The sequence below is a fragment of the Girardinichthys multiradiatus genome, chromosome 12 (assembly GCF_021462225.1).
Source record: "Girardinichthys multiradiatus isolate DD_20200921_A chromosome 12, DD_fGirMul_XY1, whole genome shotgun sequence".
In the NCBI taxonomy this organism is placed as follows: Eukaryota; Metazoa; Chordata; class Actinopteri; order Cyprinodontiformes; family Goodeidae; genus Girardinichthys; species Girardinichthys multiradiatus.
Window position 1 is genome coordinate 11566419 of NC_061805.1, and position 21526 is coordinate 11587944.

The window sequence follows — 21526 nt, forward strand, 5'->3', positions numbered from 1 at the left end:
AGCACAGTGATACCATGGTCAGTAAACCATTTACCAGTGGTTTTGGCACTGTGAGCAGGTGCCAGGTTGTGCTGAAAAATGAAATCTTAATCTCCATAAAGCTTTTCAGCAGATGGAAGCATGAAGTGCTCCAAAATCTCCTGATAGCTAGCTGCATTGACCCTGCCCTTGATAAAACACAGTGGACCAACACCAGCAGCTGACACGGCACCCCAGACCATCACTGACTGTGGGTACTTGACACTGGACTTCTGGCATTTTGGCATTTCCTTCTCCCCAGTCTTCCTCCAGACTCTGACACCTTGATTTCCGAATGACATGCAGAATTTGCTTTCATCGGAAAAAAGTACTTTGGACCACTGAGCAACAGTCCAGCGCTGCTTCTCTGTAGCCCAGGTCAGGCGCTTCTGCCGCAGATTCCGGTTCAAAAGTGGCTTGACCTGGGGAATGCGGCACCTGTAGCACATTTCCTGCACACGCCTGTGCCTGGTGGCTCTGGATGTTTCTACTCCAGACTCAGTCCACTGCTTCCACAGGTCCCCCAAGGTCTGGAATCGGCCCTTCTCCACAATCTTCCTCAGGGTCCGGTCACCTCTTCTCGTTGTGCAGCGTTTTCTGCCACACTTTTTCCTTCCCACAGACTTCCCACTGAGGTGCCTTGATACAGCACTCTGGGAACAGCCTATTCGTTCAGAAAGTTCTTTCTGTGTCTTACCCTCTTGCTTGAGGGTGTCAATAGTGGCCTTCTGGACAGCAGTCAGGTCGGCAGTCTTACCCATGATTGGGGTTTTGAGTGATGAACCAGGCTGGGAGTTTTAAAGGTCTCAGGAATCTTTTGCAGGTGTTTAGAGTTAACTCGTTGATTCAGATGATTAGGTTCATAGCTCGTTTAGAGACCCTTTTAATGATATGCTAATTTTGTGAGATAGGAATTTTGGGTTTTCATGAGCTGTTTGCCAAAATCATCCGTATTAAGACAATAAAAGACCTGAAATATTTCAGTTAGTGTGCAATGAATCTAAAATATATGAATGTTAAATTTCCATCATGACATTATGGAAAATAATGAACTTTATCACAATATGCTAATATTTTGAGAAGGACCTGTACATGTCCATGGTTATTAAAAAATGGTTGAAGGTCATACAAACACAGGTTACTAGAACATGAATGTGGCCTGCCCACTTTGATGTTAGATTGAATCTGGAATTAATAGCTAATTAGGAGACTGCCTTGAGAAATCCTTTTAGTAGAGCAAAACTGCCCCGGCACATGTAGCCAACCATCTGCTCCATATGGTATGCCTAAAATACCACGACAGGTCATGTTAAAAACAAAAATTCTGAAACACTGCATTTGGGGTTTTCATTATCTGTAAGGCATAATCATAAAAATTATGTGTAATGAATCCATTTAAGTTTTGCTTTCTGAAATGAGTGACAAAACATGTTGAGCTTTTTAAGATATTCAAATTTATAGAGATGTAACTGTAAACCTAAATAAAATCCAGTGCAAACATTTACCTTCAAAACCCACCTAATTAATAAACAAGAGTCCGACTGTTTGTAATCTGAGTTTAAATCCATGTGTTCTCTAAAGGCCTCAGAGATTTATTAAAGAATATTAGTGAACAAACAGCACCATAGAAAAAAATCTGGTATAACCACAAACCTACCAAGACATGGTTGACAAGGAGAGCCATTATCAGAGGAGCAGCCAAGAGGCCCATGGTAACTCTGGAGGAGCTGCAGGAGAATTTCTGTCTGACTACTTGTCAACACTCCACAAATCTGCTTTTTATTAAAAAACAAAAGCCATAAAAAGTCAAATTTGCAATTTGGCACAAGCCATTTACGGGGCACAACAAATTTGTTGAGGAAGGTACTCTAGTCATATGAAACCAACATTTTACTTTTTGGCCTCCATGCAAAATATATGTGCATGTTAGAATGGGCCTGTCTGAATGTTGGAAAAAAAATAAAGATATATGAAAAGATTCTACGCTCCAAAACTGATCTACAGCTAGTAAACAAAAATGCTGGTACCCAAATCACAGACAATACTGTTTTTCATTGGGGATTAAACCTGCCAGAAAAAAACTGTAGATGGGTAAAGCACTGATTGCAATATTCTGCTTGATTAATACACTTTTTGCTCTACCTTATTTGGGGAAAAAATACATTCAAAATTCTTTTTTTTTGCAGCATCTTTTACAAAGTCTGAATGTCCAACTGTTACATTAAAGTCTCATATCAGTATTTTTTGGTATTTGGTGAAACTGAGTGAACCTCCAATAGTACTTCCTTAATCTATGATTTTCACCAAGCTTAAAAATCACTAAAGACCAGTTCAAACTTTATAACTTCTTTACAGTTTTATTCACAAAAAATATTCAGACACAGCATTAAAATGAACTTGGGACCAAAATCACTCATTGTGTGTCAAATATTTCTTTAAAACATTACTGATTTAATTCATGTAGGGAAAATTGAATAGTACGGTTTTTTTTTCCTCCAGTGTAGAGCAAACCACGGCGGACGAGTGTTTTATAACCTAAGCACACAAGGCATGTGTACCACATGCAGTTTGATGTGCCAATTATGTATGTTCTATATCGAATATAAACACACAAATTATATATATATATCTATATAGATATATATGTATATGTGTGTGAGATTTCTGATACCATTTCGAGGCCCTTCAGGTCAGAGAGACCTCTTGGCATGCATCATGATCCCAAACCTGCCAGATCCCGCTCAGAGGACAGACACTTCGACAGCACCTCCTCCATTTGCAATAAAACTCTCCCAATTTAAAAGAAAGTACAAAAATGTCAGTGATAGATGCTATGTGCTGCTTCAGCTTCACCGATGGTGCACATGGCCCAGGCCCAGACACATGGATCCAGTGCTGCACTTCATCCCCATTTGTTCTTGTATTATGTACAGTTAGTCCCACTCTCACCATGGACACTGGAAAAACTGACTAACACTTCAGTTTGAACAGATTTTGGGGCGGTGACAGAGAACAAAACTTGACAAAGGACTTACAATATTAGTCAGCTGTTAATATTCTGCAGGATGAGAACACAGTGAGTTCTCATACTGAATGCATGGCATTACCTTTAACACAGAGCTGGAAACAAAGGGTTACATGTCGCCCCAGTAAAAAACTCAAAACAAAAAGAAAAGAGAAAAATCACAGTCTGCTCTGAAGTAGAGGTCACAGCGATGCCGTTAAGTCAGTTTCTTCGCTTGCAGATGGTGAGCCCATCGCTGTGAGAGGTGCTGATATGTGGGTGTTGAGGGAACACAAGGCTAGTGGCAGCAGAACACAGAAGGAGAGGGAGGATGCACTTCCTGAGGACTCAACAGGGTCCCATCAGATGCTGATTCACCCCGTTTCCTGGCCAGCCGATGGCCACTATGGCAACAGTCCAATGAGAGGCTCCGCTGAGCTCATAAAATATTTTTATTTTTTTATTTTACAATATTGGCAGTATCTTTTTTTTTAAAAAGTTGGAGGAAAAAGGTTTAAGCAAACTCTGAAAGGGTAGTAAGACTATAGTGAACAGCACAACCAGAGCTCCAGGAGTGGTTCAAGTGCTCTGCTGCTTAAAATAAACAAAAGAAACCAACATCTGTTACCATTGGCTCAGCACTACTGGACGTTAGATGATACAGAAGGGGAAAGCTTGGCAAAACAGAAAAAAAACATTACATGAGAAAACACCAGTTCTGTCTTTTAGGATAACTGCTAAACGTTGTCTGCTAACCAGCTTCATTGTTCATCTGTTGGCGTGATTCTGCAGTAATACAGGTGACTGAAATGCATACACTTGAGAGAGGTGATGAGACTTCCTTTCTTTGTAGCCATGCACAAAGTCCTCACTCCATCAACAAAAACAACTAATCAAATTAAAAAGTCTAAAGAAATGTGAGTCCTCCTCTTCAGGTGCGGAGCCTCGGAGCATCCCATGTGCAGTGGAATAAAAAGGAGAGATGAGATACTGATGGAAGAATATGGGGATTACGCAGACAGAAATCTGAGCATTATGTCGATCAGATGTCGGCTTCAGTTTCTTCACCAAAGAAGAAACTCCGTTCAAACACTGCTCATCTGATGCGTTCGAAATAAAAACTGATCTGACATTCAATAAAAATCTGTACAATTTTTTTTTTTTAAGTCTTCATGATTAGTTTGTCCAAAAGGGACACATTTCCATTTATTTTCTTTGATTTGTTTTTTCCTGTTTCACTGTATATTTATTAAATCTTTAATTTAGATGCTCTGAGTCCCATCGTGTGGTGTATGAGTGTGTAGAGAGACGATTCCTCCGGCCTTTCAGGGATCAGTTTGCTAGCAGCACTTTTTCTTCCGTTTACTGTTCCGGTTAAGTTTGACCACGTCGTTTTGCTGCTGCTGCTGCTGCTGCTTGGCTAGCACCTCCTTCTTGGCTTTTAACACGAGCTCCGTGATGCAGTTGAACATCTGCGAAAGAACAACAAAGCAGCGACATAACATTACAAGGCTGAGTATGTCATTTCAGGAAACAGACTGATGCAGTGCTGATTTGAATCACTTACATTCATGCACTAAAACACTATATTAATTCAAGTGCCTAACTACAATGTTCAAATTTATATTTAACATATAAAGTGTGGCATGCATTAGTATTCGATCGCTTTACTTAATTTACAGCTGCCCTGTAAATGTTGAGATGACAATAAACAAACACCTAGAGCTACAGCGTTGATGTTAGTCTGCTTTGACAGACATTTCCAAAGAAAGAGTGATCTGTCTTTATTGCTCAGAAGTCCAATTATAGTCCAATTTTTTCCTCTTTTTCAAAGAGAGTACAGAATAATTCGTAACTGGATGCAAAATGTGCAAAATCCTTTTTAAGTTTAATGGTAATCCCTAGGTCAAAGACTTCATCAGATAATTTTGTATGATTGTACAGTAGTTTGTTGTTTTCTTTATATATTGTTTGGCCCGCAAGTACTTTGACCTGGCAATTTTGACCCACGTGACAAAACGTTTGGACAAGCATAGTCAAATGTAAAAAGTGTAGTCGAACTGGAAATCGGTGGAAAAACAGAAGACACTGAGGTTCACAGACTATTTTTCAAAAGAAGAAGGTATTGATATATATTAACATATAATTAATATAACGTTGATATGTGCAAAGGTGGTAGAGACATATCCAAAGAAACATGCAGCTTAAGTTGCAGTGAAAGGTGCAACTACAGGTCCTTCTCAAAATATTAGCATATTGTGATAAAGTTCATTATTTTCCATAATGTAATGATGAAAATTTAACATTCATATATTTTAGATTCATTGCACACTAACTGAAATATTTCAGGTTTTTATTGTCTTAATATGGATGATTTTGGCATACAGCTCATGAAAACCCAAAATTCCTATCTCACAAAATTAGCATATCATTAAAAGGGTCTCTAAACGAGCTATGAACCTAATCATCTGAATCAACGAGTTAACTCTAAACACCTGCAAAAGATTCCTGAGGCCTTTAAAACTCCCAGCCTGGTTCATCACTCAAAATCCCAATCATGGGTAAGACTGCCGACCTGACTGCTGTCCAGAAGGCCACTATTGACACCCTCAAGCAAGAGGGTAAGACACAGAAAGACATTTCTGAACCAATAGGCTGTTCCTAGAGTGCTGTATCAAGGCACCTCAGTGGGAAGTCTGTGGGAAGGAAAAAGTGTGGCAGAAAACGCTGCATAACGAGAAGAGGTGACCGGACCCTGAGGAAGATTGTGGAGAAGGGCCGATTCCAGACCTTGGGGGACCTGCAGAAGCAGTGGACTGAGTCTGGAGTAGAAACATCCAGAGCCACCGTGCACAGACGTGTGCAGGAAATGGGCTACAGGTGCCGCATTCCCCAGGTCAAGCCACTTTTGAACCAGAAACAGCGGCAGAAGCGCCTGACCTGGGCTACATAGAAGCAGCACTGGACTGTTGCTCAGTGGTCCAAAGTACTTTTTTCGGATGAAAGCAAATTCTGCATGTCATTCGGAAATCAAGGTGCCAGAGTCTGGAGGAAGACTGGGGAGAAGGAAATGCCAAAATGCCAGAAGTCCAGTGTCAAGTACCCACAGTCAGTGATGGTCTGGGGTGCCGTGTCAGCTGCTGGTGTTGGTCCACTGTGTTTTATTAAGGGCAGGGTCAATGCAGCTAGCTATCAGGAGATTTTGGAGCACTTCATGCTTCCATCTGCTCAAAAGCTTTATGGAGATGAAGATTTCATTTTTCAGCACGACCTGGCACCTGCTCACAGTGGTAAAACCACTGGTAAATGGTTTACTGACCATGGTATCACTGTGCTCAATTGGCCCGCCAACTCTCCTGACCTGAACCCCATAGAGAATCTGTGGGATATTGTGAAGAGAATATTGAGAGACTCAAGACCCAACACTCTGGATGAGCTAAAGGCCGCTATCGAAGCATCCTGGGCCTCCATAAGACCTCAGCAGTGCCACAGGCTGATTGCCTCCATGCCACGCCGCATTGAAGCAGTCATTTCTGCCAAAGGATTCCCGACCAAGTATTGAGTGCATAACTGTACATGATTATTTGAAGGTTGACGTTTTTTGTATTAAAAACATTTTTCTTTTATTGGTCGGAAGAAATATGCTAATTTTGTGAGATGGGAATTTTGGGTTTTCATGAGCTGTATGCCAAAATCATCCATATTAAGACAATAAAAGACCTGAAATATTTCAGTTAGTGTGCAATGAATCTAAAATATATGAATGTTAAATTTTCATCATGACATTATGGAAAATAATGAACTTTATCACAATATGCTAATATTTTGAGAAGGACCTGTAAATCAGGGGCGCTGAACACAAATGCATGCCACACTTTTCAGATTGTGTATTTGGAAATGATTTTAAAAACCAAGTATTCTCCTTCCACTTCACAATTCCCCACTTCTTTGTGGTGTTCTATTACATAAAATCCTAATACAATGCATCATTTCTGCTTGTAACATGGCAAAGTGAATGGGTGTGAATACTTTTACAAAGGCACTGTATTTCTAGGTCAATAAAATCTCACGTTTAGCAAAAACGAGAGACAAATCTGGAAGTACTCCACAGTTCTAATCAGTCCTTCCTGAAGATGCTACCTTACCTCTTCAACATTGATATTCTCTTTTGCACTCGTCTCAAACAGGCTGATTCCCATCTGCTCTGCAAACTTCTGTGCGTCAGTCGTCTCGACCACTTTCGAGCTGGGGTCGTCGTTCTTGTTTCCCACTAAAACATAAATAAAAAAGCATTGCCAAGCTGCTAAAATGTGGCTTTGACGTCTCTCTGAGGACCATTCTGCATTCGGACTGGCATGCAGGGTGGTTGGACAAGCAACTGGGCCTTCTGAAGCACCAGAAAGAAGAGAACTCACCTAATATTCGGCACACATCATCACAGTTCTGGTTGATTTCATGTAACCATCGCTTGACGTTGACGAAGGACTCTGCACTTGTGACATCATAAACCACTATGACCCCATGCGTTCCTCTGTAGTATCTGGAGAAGAAAAGGGACACAATGAGAGACAGTGAGGATTCACGGTTATACCTTATTTTCTTCAGAAAATCTTAGAAACATCAACACACAAAAATATTGAAAACAAGTTACAAAGGCATCTGTATATCTAATAACTGGTTTATGTACTCGGATGAATTGTTGAGCGACTATTTCAGCTTTTATAATCAACACACAGACACAAACAAATCTGCAGGCTCCCCTGGTAAAGATGTATGAAACCTATTACAATGCATTGAAAACAAATTTAAATGAAACACATTTTAAATTTATGTTCAACTTCTGTCTGGTCAGATCAGAGTGAGATAAGATTGACTTGAGGTGGATTTGGTGTAAAACCAAGATAACCACTTCATGCCCACTGTTACATACACTGGAGGATCTGTGATGCTGTGGGCCTGCTTCTCTTATAAAAGGCCCTGGGGACCTTGTTAGAGTTCATGACACCATGAACTCTTTGAAATAGCAGAATGTACCAGTAAACCGAAAATGGGTCATGATTGGGTCTTTTACCAGTGTATTGATCCAAAGCATATGGCCAATTTAGAAAATAAATTGTTTACCAGATACAAAAATCAACCTTCTTCCACAGCCATCTCAGCCCCCAGACCAATCTTTTTTAGAAACACTGTGAGCTGAGCAGAAGAGAGGTCCCAGGAGCCTGGAATGTCTGGCGATGTTCTAGGAATGTTCTGCTATAATCACAAAGCGGTTTTCCTAAGTGTTAGCAGCAGGTCTCCCGGAAATTAGCTTAATTTAAAGATCAGATCTCTCTAAATTTCACATTGGGATTTTAAGCGGCTCCATTAAAAAGACACATTTATTTTAAAGCCCTTTTACACGTTTGCCAGATGTCCAGCAGGTGGGGACACATCTTACCTTATCCCACCTTAATTTTAGATAAGTACTAGTTCAAGGGGTTAGTGCTCAATATCTAAGTTCAGCCTGAATTATAGTTTGGTTCCAAGTACAATATTTAGGTGGAGAGTGTTTGTGGCTCTGACGACAGCAGCATCAGAGAGGGAGCATCCCTAGAGCAGCAGCACCAAATACACACAAAGAAGCTTCTGTAAGTCCTCCTTTCCATGCATGTTTGTGCTTGGTGTGAGGATACAGTTTTGTTATCCGATTTTGTCCCAAACGTCCAACAGTAAAAGGGTAGCAGGTAGATGGAACAGATGTATGTACATCCAGAGCCAGGGAGTGAGGCCCAACCAGACGCTGCCTTTTCTCCAGGAAAAACATTCCAAAACACCAGGAGCCTTCATTCAATGACTATCAATCAAAGGTTCTCCAATGGCCACACAGTCTAACATTCTGGTTGCATGGCTCTTGATGTGAGTCTGACTTGGAGCTTTGTGGCTTGCTTCTGCCCACCGTCTTTATTTCCGTTTTGTCATTGTTCCTGCCTTTACTTACATTCCTCAGAATGTGTGTGATATTTTTTACATCTGCACCAGGTTTACCAGACGGTTGTCTCCCCTAGTCTTTTCTCCTGAGTGGTCTACCAGGTCAGGGCTACAGTCCACGTCCACACTGATATTCCTTTAGGACCTAATGGAGGCGCACTTCAATGCAAGCAACAATCAGTGAACAGGCTTCCTGTTCTGAGAGGGATTCCTGCAGAACTGGCAGCAGCGCTGTTAAACTTGGATGGTAATCCTCCTCAGGGGCTGAAACATCCGTACTGCCTCATGACTTTATTCCTTCAGGAAGAGGTGGATTCCTGCAGCCTGCTATCGCTGCTGCAGCAGTCATACTATGTCTCCCTAACTGGTAATGTCTCCCAGGAAAAGAACCGGTCCATCCCTACTAAACTCACAAAGGGAAAAGAATTTAGCATCCCTGCAATTTGAGGTTCAAGATATTTCTGACTGCACATTTATATTACAGCTGCACAATATATCGCAAATATATCGTCATAGCAATGTCGGTGTGTGTATAATATCAATATTGCAATTTGGAGTGCATTCATTGATGGCCAATATATTCCAAGTGTTATGAGCTTCCATTTTACACGTTAGTGTAGTATTTATCCAGATGGACAGAATCTCAGGGCAGCAGTTCCTCACAAACACAAATGATTGATTATTTGACTGATAGATACCTCATTAATCCCTTAGGGGAAATTCAGGTATCTCAAAAGCTCATGGATATAAAAGAACAAATAACATTAAACCAATAACAGCAACCAAGCATTGAAAGTTAAAGAAATAAGCAAATACACTAATCAATTTATAAAAATAACTAAAAACATATCGTAATAATAATAATATTAAGAAGAAGAATAAAAGGACATCGGTCTATTGCACAGTGCCACTATGTGCCCGAGTGTCAGGGGACAGCCACCACAGCCATCTAAGGAGCCTCTGCCAACAACTGATCTGTTATACAGTCTTATCACTGGGGGGAGGAAGGACCTCCTGTATCACTCAGTGCGTGAGCGCAAGTTGAGCCGCCTAATATAAAATATATGTAGCATCTCCCCACAGACACCAAATGACCTTAGCTTCCTTAGGAATAACAGCCGGCTCTGTCCCTTCTTGTACAGGTCCTTCTCAAAATATTAGCATATTGTGATAAAGTTCATTATTTTCCATAATGTAATGATGAAAATGTAACATTCATATATTTTAGATTCTTTGCACACTAACTGAAATATTTCAGGTCTTTTATTGTCTTAATACGGATGATTTTGGCATACAGCTCATGAAAACCCAAAATTCCTATCTTACAAAATTAGCATATTTAATCCGACCAATAAAAGAAAAGTGTTTTTAATACAAAAAACGTCAACCTTCAAATAATCATGTACAGTTATGCACTCAATACTTGGTCGGGAATCCTTTGGCAGAAATGACTGCTTCAATGCGGCGTGGCATGGAGGCAATCAGCCTGTGGCACTGCTGAGGTCTTATGGAGGCCCAGGATGCTTCGATAGCGGCCTTTAGCTCATCCAGAGTGTTGGGTCTTGAGTCTCTCAACGTTCTCTTAACAATATCCCACAGATTCTCTATGGGGTTCAGGTCAGGAGAGTTGGCAGGCCAATTGAGCACAGTGATACCATGGTCAGTAAACCATTTACCAGTGGTTTTGGCACTGTGAGCAGGTACCAGGTCGTGCTGAAAAATGAAATCTTCATCTCCATAAAGCTTTTCAGCAGATGGAAGCATGAAGTGCTCCAAAATCTCCTGATAGCTAGCTGCATTGACCCTGCCCTTGATAAAACACAGTGGACCAACACCAGCAGCTGACACGGCACCCCAGACCATCACTGACTGTGGGTACTTGACACTGGACTTCTGGCATTTTGGCATTTCCTTCTCCCCAGTCTTCCTCCAGACTCTGGCACCTTGATTTCCGAATGACATGCAGAATTTGCTTTCATCCAAAAAAAGTACTTTGGACCACTGAGCATCAGTCCAGTGCTGCTTCTCTGTAGCCCAGGTCAGGCGCTTCTGCCGCTGTTTCTGGTTCAAAAGTGGCTTGACCTGGAGAATGCGGCACCTGTAGCCCATTTCCTGCACACGCCTGTGCACGGTGGCTCTGGATGTTTCTACTCCAGACTCAGTCCACTGCTTCCGCAGGTCCCCCAAGGTCTGGAATCGGCCCTTCTCCACAATCTTCCTCAGGGTCCGGTCACCTCTTCTCGTTGTGCAGCGTTTTCTGCCACACTTTTTCCTTCCCACAGACTTCCCACTGAGGTGCCTTGATACAGCACTCTGGGAACAGCCTATTCGTTCAGAAATTTCTTTCTATGTCTTACCCTCTTGCTTGAGGGTGTCAATAGTGGCCTTCTGGACAGCAGTCAGGTCGGCAGTCTTACCCATGATTGGGGTTTTGAGTGATGAACCAGGCTGGGAGTTTTAAAGGCCTCAGGAATCTTTTGCAGGTGTTTAGAGTTAACTCGTTGATTCAGATGATTAGGTTCATAGCTTGTTTAGAGACCCTTTTAATGATATGCTAATTTTGTAAGATAGGAATTTTGGGTTTTCATGAGCTGTATGCCAAAATCATCCGTATTAAGACAATAAAAGACCTGAAATATTACAGTTAGTGTGCAATGAATCTAAAATATATGAATGTAAAATTTTCATCATGACATTATGGGAAATAATGAACTTTATCACAATATGCTAATATTTTGAGAAGGACCACTTCCATGTTGGCCGAGCAGTCCAGCTTGTTGTCAAGGTCCACACTCAAGTATTTATGGGCCTGCAGCCTCTCAATGCTATTGCCATGGATGTTAACAGGCTGCAGAGAAGACCTGGCCCTGTGAAAGTCCACTACCATCTCCTTGATCTTGGACACGTTCAATAGAAGGCTGTTCTGCTCACTCCAGTCACTGAAGTCTCTCACCAGGTCTCTGTACTCCCCCTCCCACCCTCTCCACATACATGCCACAATGGCTCTATCTTCCAAATTTTTCTGTGTACAGGGGGGTGAATAGGCAGGGTGCGTCAAAGAACAAAATCCTCACATAACTCCCTGGCTCGTCCAAATAAGTGTAGGCAGGCTGGAGCATGTAGAGAACAGCATCGTCCACTCCAATGCTCTCCTGGTACCCGAACTGAAAAGGATCATGAGCATGTTGGACTCGCAGTCGCGGTTGGCGAAGGAGCAGCCTCTCCAACGTCTTCATGATGTGTGACGTGAGGGCAACCGGTCTGTAGTCGTTGAGCCTGGCTGGGCGCCCAACCTTGGGTACTGGCACAAGACATGTTTTCCATCTGTAGGCTGTAGTTGAAAAGCCTCCAAAGCGGCTCAGCCAGTTGGTCAGCACAGGCCTTCAAAAATCTTGGACACACATCATCACGACCAGCAGCCTTACCTGGTCGCGGTCTCTTTAGCTCTGCCCTCACCTCTTCCATTTTGAGACAGGGAGACAGCAGGTGGGAGGGGGGAACCGTTGCAGTAGTGGATCTGCTGTAAGTAGAAGGTGGTGAAGAGAGTGGTAAAGGAGAAGATGGGGGAAAATTGGAAAAAGCATCAGCCGGAGAGGGTGATAGGGGATGGTGTGGTTGTAGCAGTGGGTGCTGGACAGCTCCCAGTGGACGCAGAGTCGAACCCGTTAAAGAACATGTTCAATTCGTTGTCCCTCGTGCCCCTGTCCAGGGCACCCTCCACAGCCTGGATGTTATTCTGCTTATAGCCAGTGAAGGTCTTCATTCCCTTCCACACCTCTCCAAAGCTTTTAAACTGCAGCTTCCTCTTATAGTTCAGCTTTATCCATTTCAGGCTCCTCTTTAGCTCTTGCTGCACATTTTTGCACTGTTCCCTGTTACAAACCCTGAAGGCTACCTTTTTCTGGTTAAAGAGCTTCTTGATGCCTCGGGTGATCCAGTATTTGTTATTGGGAAAGCAGTTCACAGTCCTTTCAGGTACAACATCTCTGCAGAAGGTTAGATACCTGGTGAAGCAGTCCACTTTCCTATGGATGTCCGTGTCCCCCTGATTTCCTGCAGAACCTCCCAGTCTGTGCACCCATAACAAGCCTGAAGGGTCTCTTTGACCTCTGGTGTCCATCTCGGAAATGTACAGGTGGTCACCGGCTGCCTCAGTACAACAGATTGTGGTCTTATCTGCCAGTGGGAAGGCTGGGACAGAGTATGTCTTCTTGGCATTTGTATACAGTAAGTCCAGAGTCTTATTTTCCCTAGGGGGCAGTTGACATACTGCACAAAGCCAGAGAGATGGGAGGCGAGATTGGAAATAAAACACAAAACCTCAGGAGCTAGATAGACATGCTGCCATTCAAGGCGGTGCAAGATCTGTGATATACATGTATATAACAAAATGCTGAAGGTAACACAGTAATTGAAGCACAGATGAGAAAGAGGGAAGAAAATAGGCATATATCACACCAGATATTGTCATTTCTAAATGTACCAATATAATTACCATGTTAAGACTAATCAAACATACAAGCATTGTGCCAACTGGAGTTGGGTGGTAATAGGGTATTAGGGTGTAAGACGGTAAAAAAACACAACCAGTTTTATATTATTTATGCCGCAAATGTGATGGAATAAATTTAAATTTGGTCCATCCATTTTAGTCTGAAAAGGGCACTTCCTTCCTTCCTTCTTCTCATGGTGTTGTCTAGCGGTATTATTTCCCCCTACACCTAAATCTTGTGTTTAGTACAGTGACTGTAGTTCAGCGTTCTAAAGTCACTCCGTCATGATGATGCTACGTCTTGCTTGTTCGATTTACGGATGCACGAAGGCGGTCGGAACGAATCCGAAACAGACAGAAATCTGACAGTCTTCTCTTAATGTGAACATTTTGACCCTCAATGAGATATTTAAAAATGAAGTCAAGAAGACACTTTGCTGTCTATGAAGGCATGTCGGCTGTTCAGTCAGGACAGAGTGAGACTTTAGCTGATCTCTCTCACTCACTCAAACTCTAAGGAAGCCAAAGCCTCTTATTAGTATTTTTTCAGTACAATTTCAGGCAAAATTATCTGAGTATACCGAATGGATTTGGAGTGGATGTCTTGAAAGGTGCGGAGGGCTTTATGCTTTACGAAAAAGAAGCATGGACTTGGTTTATTAGTTTGTTTACCCTTCCGCATCCAACAATGCAACAAATACCTGGCTACAGGAAGACGCTTGGCTCAAGCTTGCAGCATAAAACTGGTAGCAGTGTCGGATCACATTCACACCATAAATAACCTGCTCTAGATTTTGGTTGGAACTGAACCGAGACCACCTCCCCTAAATGCTCTCAGTACGGTTGTTTTGGTTTGCACCCTTGAGTGATCGCTTTGTTCACATGTACAGAAAATAAACCAGACCATGGTGTGGAACTCCGATTTGTCTTAAACAGACCGTAGGTGTGAAAACACCCATAGAATGCTGTTGTTACATTTTCTTATGTTGTGCTGCTTAAAGTGAAATCAGTATTAGCAGGACCAGGCTTTACAAAACTTGAAAATTGGAAAACGGCCACAAAACTCAGATCAGTGCAACTCTAGTTTGTTTCAAATGAAGACTTGGTGTCTTTGTTAATAGACTTTTTGTACATTTCACAAGCCAAACATATCTAATTCGACTGTACCATTAAACACTTGCAAATTTAGCGGAGCTGCTGTCAGAGATGTGAAGCAGCTGAAACCTAAAAAACATGGTAAGACATTTTGTAAGCAATAACACTAATGTGGCAGTAGCAAATCTAAGCGTGTTTTCCCTTCTGTGTGGTAAAGGGACTGAACGTATGCTGCCCTTTCTAATTATGCCCACAACACTAAGTGCTTTTACATTAGAGCTACATACACTCATTTGCAGTCATTCATACACAAATACACATATTGGTAGGTGACTTGGGGGACATCAGCATGTGGCACAGGACCATGCAGGAATCACACCTTCAACTATATAAAGATGACCCACTGAGTCACAGTCACCCCATGTGCATGGGGTAATTTTCCAATGGGTCTTCAGTTGGAAGGTTTGCAGCCTGCTGAGACCTGATGGGGCCCGTTTACTGGTAGGCTGATTTAAAACAGAAACAACCTGGAGAGGTGTTGATTCTGTAACCTCCCAGTAACATGACGAACCTGAGTTTCAAGTGCTTATCAGATTATTGATCATTTAGATCACTTTGTTTCACATCTTAAATAGAGGATGGCAAAGTTTCGAATTTATCATAAACCCTTAAATTGACATTAGAAGGCTGTCTAGTCGTAGACAATAATACCACACAGTCAGTATTTTTAAGTAAGCCTGTGTTAAATAAACAAACAAACAAATACATAAACATTGTCCGACCCAGTAGCAACCAGTTTCAATGACAGTCCATAGTTTCAGTTTTATAGCTGACACTAGCTCACTGACAAGACGTATTTAGGTAGGCAACAGCTGAACACGTTGTACAATGAGGCAAACATGTCTAACATTACCATCATTACCAAGGGCATGTTAATCACTTGAAATGTTTTGGATGCTTTGCCTTCCTGAGCTCATTCTGTCACACGAATCAATGCAATCCTGCAACAGTGCAGTCACTGGGGTTCAGACTGCAGTTGAACTATTGGTGAATTTAATCGCTCCTACTTAACACTGCAGCTCAAAGTCTTGCTGATGATCAATGTGTAGCGGCTAGACAGTCTGATAACCCCTGAAGTACAAGAAGACCATTCACAAAGTCAGAAAGCAAATAGTAAAGCCTAAAGTTAGGATTTCTAGACAGACAAAGAACTCTAATCGGATGCTAGGTGCCGGCGCTGGAAAGTGGCATCTGATGTTTAGTGATGATGACAGTATACAGTTTGTGATATCAATCTTACTAGAAGTAGAGAATTCATCCATCAGTCTTCTTCTGGCCAAGACTGATATAATGCTTTAAGGTCTGACCTGCTGATTCCTTTTATTTTCAGACTGTCACATGTATGAAAGAAATGCCATAGCTTCTTTCATAGAGGTAGTAGTTTTGAATCAAATAGAAAATTGAGGAATTACAAGGTTATAGTTATGCATTAGAGACCTTTTTTTCTTACTTCAATTTCTGCTGAACTCCTAAAAGTTCATCAAAATATATGCTGTTGGTTGATGCATTTATAGACCATAAACAGATGGAGTTCCTAGTGTTCCTGATGCATTTACTGAATAGGACAAATACTGATTTTTTTTTCCAGTATTTGACCTGAGATTGTCCAATGTGTAATGCTGGACCAAGGGACTGGCGGTTCAAGTTTTCTCAGGATGATTTGAAGCTATTGCTGCCCTTTCTGCTGTAATGCTTGATCATCTGCACCAGCCAATATATAAAGCCCACTGCTAGTAGTGGATGCTACAGTGAAGGAGTAGTTTGTGGTTAAGGTGCATGCAACAAAGACATTACTCAATCGTACAAATACCAGAATGGAAATAAACTGTTACAAAAACTATCGCTATCTACCCTTACATTACTGAGATGTATCTTTGAGTTTCATTCACAACATGTTGCAACATGTTTTAGTCAAGACAACTGCAGCACAATTTAAATGTGAGCACCTGAGGTCAAACACTTCATGCTCGTTTTGCATGACCTAAATGCTGTTCAAAGAGCAGTCATGTTTCCTGGTGGCAAAGTGTTTTCTTTAGAAGTCAAAGATAAAGCCCAGCAAGTGGTCGTCTTTTAAAGTGTGCGCGTGGTTAGAAATCAGAGAGCCCTGAGCTGTAACCGTCATACAGTGCCGCAGCACCCAGCTAGGAGTCTAGCTCTTACATCTGTAATTAGGATCTGTGGGGAATCCCACCCAGTTTTATAGTGAAGCGCAAACTTCATCTAGTTGACTACTACTGCTTCCTCATATCTCATTTGACGACCACAAAGAGCCTCCTGTGGCTTCGGCTTTAATCGGCAGCATGAAAATGGCACTTGAATGTGGCAAGAGGATCTACTTACGTAGAGGTGATGGTGCGAAAGCGTTCCTGCCCTGCTGTATCCCAAATCTGCAGCTTCACCTTCTCCCCGTTGATCTCCACTGTCCGGATCTTAAAGTCCACGCCTATTGTGGTGATGTAGCTACCTGTATGGAGCAATAATGACACATGTAGAGAGCAGCAAGTAAATATGTGGCAAATCTCGCAAAAGTATTCATACCCCCTGACCTTTTTAACATTTTATCACATTGCATCCAGAAGCTTCTTTGTATTTTATTAGAATTTTATGTAACAGACCAACACTAAGAGGTGCAGATTTCTTAAATGGAAGGGAAGTGGTACATGGTTTTCATGTTTTTGAACAAATAAACATGTAAACATTATAATGTTCACTTTAATTCAGCCCCCCTAGGTCAATACTTCGCAGAACTACTTCTCCCTGCAATGACTGCCACGAGCCTTTTAGGCCATGTTTGTATGAGATCTGTACATAAAGATCAATAAAGAATCAACTTTTAGGTCTTGCCACAGATTCTCAATTGGATTCAGCTCAGTAGTTTGACTGGGCCATTCTAGCATATGAAATTGGTTATATCTGAACCATTCCACTGGAGCTGTGGCTGTATGTTTACAATCCATGTCCTACAGAAAGGTGAACATCTGCCGCAGCCTTAAGTCTTTCACAGCCTTTAATAGGTTTTCTTTCAGGATTGGCCTGTATTTAGTTACAGCAATCAAATCTGACCAGATTCCCCACAGCATGACAGTGCCATTACCATGTTTTAACATGGGGAAGGCATGTTCTAGGTGATGTGTAGGTTAAGTTTTCCACCACACGTAGTTTGGTCTCATCTGACAGGTGGACCTTCTTCCACATGTTTGCCGTGTCCCTCACATAGCTCGTGCCAAACTGCGAACATCAAATGACTTTCTAACAGCTGTCTTCTCACTCCATTAAGGCAAACATTGCCGAGTACACCACAGCCTGAGGTCACATGAGCTGTAGATCTTTGCTGCTCCTCCAAAGTTACAAGTGACTCTTGGTTGCTTTAATGATTAATGCTCTCTTTGCTTGGCCCCTCTTTTTAGGTGGGCAGCCATGCCTTGGAGGGCATACAGTTGTGTCATATTCTACGTATGCAGATGATAGGTTGAACAATACTCCATGAGATGATCAAAGCTATCGTTTTATAATCTAACCCTGTTTCTGCACAACCTACTCTCTGACCCGTCTTCTGTGTTCCTCAGTCTTCATGATGCTGTTGATTCACTAATGTTCTCTAACAAATGTCCGAGGCCTTGATAGAACAGCTGGATTTAAACTGAGATTAAATGACAAACAGATGGTCTCTATTAACTAATAAGGAGACATCTTGAGGTAGCTGGTTGCATTGAATTCTTATTTGGGGTATCAGGAAAGGAAGCTGGATACAAATGCAGTCCACACTTTGTTTTATTTGTAACATATGTGGAAAACCATGCATCATATTCCTCCCCATTCATTTATGTACTACTTTGTGTTGGCCCATCACTTAACCCCCCCCACCAAAAAAAAATCCATTGAGGTTTGTGGTGGTAACATGACAATTTGTGAGAAAGGGGTGAATACTTTAGAGAGGCACTGTATGCCTTAGCAGAGGTGGAACCACAAACCTGAAAATGTGTTGTCTGCGAATCGCAAAAGGAGACTGCTCTTTCCCACTCCTGAGAAGGAAACAAGCACAGGAAGAAGTTTAGAGTACAACAGGTTCCCAAAGAGGGAAATACTAGCCTCATCTAAGGAACATGGCTAAAAATGTTCACACAAAAGCCCCATCCATGACTCAGGAGATTTGGTTGGTTTTATGCAACCTACAGGTGCAACCCGGAGTTAAATGTCAATTTCCACATTATATCGTAGATAGCATCATGTGATGATTACAGAGCGTGAGATGGAATGTCAATAGCTACTCTAACTTCTGTGTCAGTCAAGTTATAAGTACACCATACATGTTCAATTAGATCAACTAAAGCAAAGCGAACAAAAGCAGGTGGAAAGGAAGCTGTCAAAGTAACAGAAAATACAAAGAAAAAAATATCACTAGTTAAAGTAATGGAAAAGATCTGTTGATCTTTTTCCTCAACAGATCACCTTACTGGTTTCCAGCTAGAAGCTCAGCCTCTCCTTAGCCTGCCTTTTGTGTCGTTGTTGTCGTCTAAAATTTGACTGGTCAAAGGCTTTTGTGATCGCTGCAGCACAAAGTCTTGTTCAAAGTAACAATAGATAAAGCTTCAAAGGAGAGGAGTATCAGAAAACGTCATGGCTTCCAGCCGCCGGGCAAAATAAAACTGAATAAATCTCTTTCTGACTAGAACAGGCTCCCCAAGAACAGCTACACTGTCAGTGTTAGTTGGGTCTTGCAATGATCTACAGTAAACATCAGATGTTTAGAATGAAATATTTGACAGAAATACATGATGTAACATAAGCAAGATCATATCAAAACTACACTCCACTGCAGATAGACAAGGACCAGTATGAAATGTCAAACAATATGACCTAAGTAAGAACGATAGGTGGCAAACACTTACCACACCAGTGCGACCAGACATATTTTTAAAAAGTCCAGATCAAACTCTAGTCACTTTAGCCAAGAATTTAAACCATAGAAATGGCATAATTAAGTATTTTAATCAATAAAAAAAAAAAAAGTAATCGGTGCAAAACAGCACAGACAGTTGAAACCCAGCTGAAGGGACACTGGAGCCTGTGTGAGATGTTGTGGAAGAGCTGCACTACTGCATTGTTCTGCACTGTGACTGGCCAGCTGATGGGTTAGTGGTGCCAGGATTGGAGCCGTCAGTGAAAGCAAAGATTATTGGACCTTCAACAAAATCAGACTTTCAGCAGGAGACTCTGCTTCTAAAGAGGGAGGATTTAAATTACAAAGTGGCAGAGGACTAGTTCTAATCAATCCAGCACACATTCACCTGTGGCTATGAGCCTCTCCTGCCTGGGTTGGGAAAACATGACGGCACGCAGCTGACTACTCTTAACTGAGTGACACTTGTGTTAATACTCCCCACTTAGTCTTGTGTTAATACTCCCCACTTAGTCTTGTGTTAATACTCCCCACTTAGTTGTTCTTACTTCAGTTTGGGCTGACTACTGAGAGGCAGCTGCAGTGCTAACCTCCTTCACTACCAGGGAGCTCAGAGACTTCCATGCTAACCAGCTAGCTAAACTAAACCATTGCAAGACCTTCCGGAAAGTTTGTCAAAATTACATACTTATAATATATATAAATAAGGGTTTTAGTCAACAAACCAACACAAAATACCAGGAAATGGTATTTTTACATTGCCAAACTGGGATGTTAGCTTTCAGCTAGCATTACATACAACCAAGAGGCCAATGAGACTGACATAAGACAGCCCTGGTGAAGCTATTTGGGTCCAAAGGTTGATATTTCTATGGAGGTACAAGAAATGCCTCACTAACTTATTAACAACATCGGAAACGTTCGTGAGACAACCCCAGAAGATGTGGAGGCGGTATCCGGCCTGACATGCCCAGTCCGGACACAAAACCTCCGCCCTGTCACTGGCACTGAAACATGGCGGATGTGTAAATTTCCATCATTATTTTTGCTTTAAAACTATAACAATTACACACGGTAAACACGTCCAGACAGTGTGCAGCTGGACACTCTTGTATTTCTCCCTCTCCTCTTGGAAAAAAAAATTATACAAAAAAATACGGCAAGGCCCACTTCCCGTCCCGCATCCCCGGTATCAGCTTACCGCTGTCGCCGATGATGAGCAGCTTGAAGAGGTAATCGTAGTCCCTGGCCATGCCGGTAGCTGGTGACTAACCTCCGCCTTGTGCAGCTTCTTTGCTTGGCTTGTTGCTCAGGTTCCCTCAGATCCCCCAATAAGAATAAAGAAACAATACCGAAGCTTGAAACTACTAACCCCCCGAGCCGGTGGTGTTTTTCTCGGGGTTTCGCGGCGTCAGCAACACTCTCGCTCCGCTGCAAACAGCCGGAAACTCTGCTTCCTTATCTGGCGGAGCTGCACCCTAATGTGACCCGGCCTCACTGCGCAGGCTCCAGCTACAACATGGACAGGACAAAAAAGATGCAGACCATCTGAGTCTGTGAAAGAGTGAACAATTTATTTGTTTTATGTCTTGTTTTTTTGTTTTATGTTTTTTTATTTTATAACAAAAATTAAAATACTTAATTATTCAATACATTTAAGGATTTTTATGTCAGAATGTTTTATTTTGTACTCGTACTCCTCGTCTTCCGCTTATCCGGGAGCGGGTCGCGGGGGGCAGCAGACTCAGCAGAGACGCCCAGACGACCCTCTCCCCAGTTCCGGGGGCGTTCCCAGGCCAGCCAAGAGACATAGTCCCTCCAGTGTGTCCGGGGCCGTCCCCTGGGCCTCTTCCCGGTGGGACGTGCCTGGAACACCTTCCGTGAAAGACGTACAGGAGTATAGATGCCCGAGCCACCTCAACTGGCTCCTCTCGATGTGGAGGAGCAGCGGCTCTACTCCGAGCCCCTCCCGGATGGCCGAGCTCCTCAC

At 42.2% G+C, this 21526-nt stretch overlaps 1 protein-coding gene across 1 annotated transcript; it reads right to left on the reverse strand.

Moving 5' to 3' along the window:
- Positions 1-2352: 2352 nt before the first annotated feature.
- On the reverse strand, positions 2353-21025 carry rab35b (RAB35, member RAS oncogene family b). The gene is made up of 6 exons (XM_047382415.1): positions 20738-21025; positions 18608-18658; positions 16977-17100; positions 7438-7562; positions 7168-7292; positions 2353-4494 (listed from the first exon to the last, which is right to left on the reverse strand). The coding sequence occupies exons 1-6, from the start codon at positions 20787-20789 to the stop codon at positions 4363-4365; spliced, it is 609 nt and encodes a 202-aa protein (XP_047238371.1). The 5' UTR covers positions 20790-21025; the 3' UTR covers positions 2353-4362.
- Between the last annotated feature and the right edge of the window lie 501 nt (positions 21026-21526).

Bases quoted from the DNA above. Each gene is read 5' to 3' on its own strand.
- rab35b (XM_047382415.1), bottom strand. From the start codon at position 20,789: ATGGCCAGGGACTACGATTACCTCTTCAAGCTGCTCATCATCGGCGAC. The intron at 17,101-18,607 runs GTTTGTGGTTCC...TGCTCCATACAG, and splicing joins CGCAGACAACACATTTTCAG to GTAGCTACATCACCACAATA. The intron at 7,563-16,976 runs GTAAGTAGATCC...TTTCTTCTCCAG, and splicing joins TTTCGCACCATCACCTCTAC to ATACTACAGAGGAACGCATG.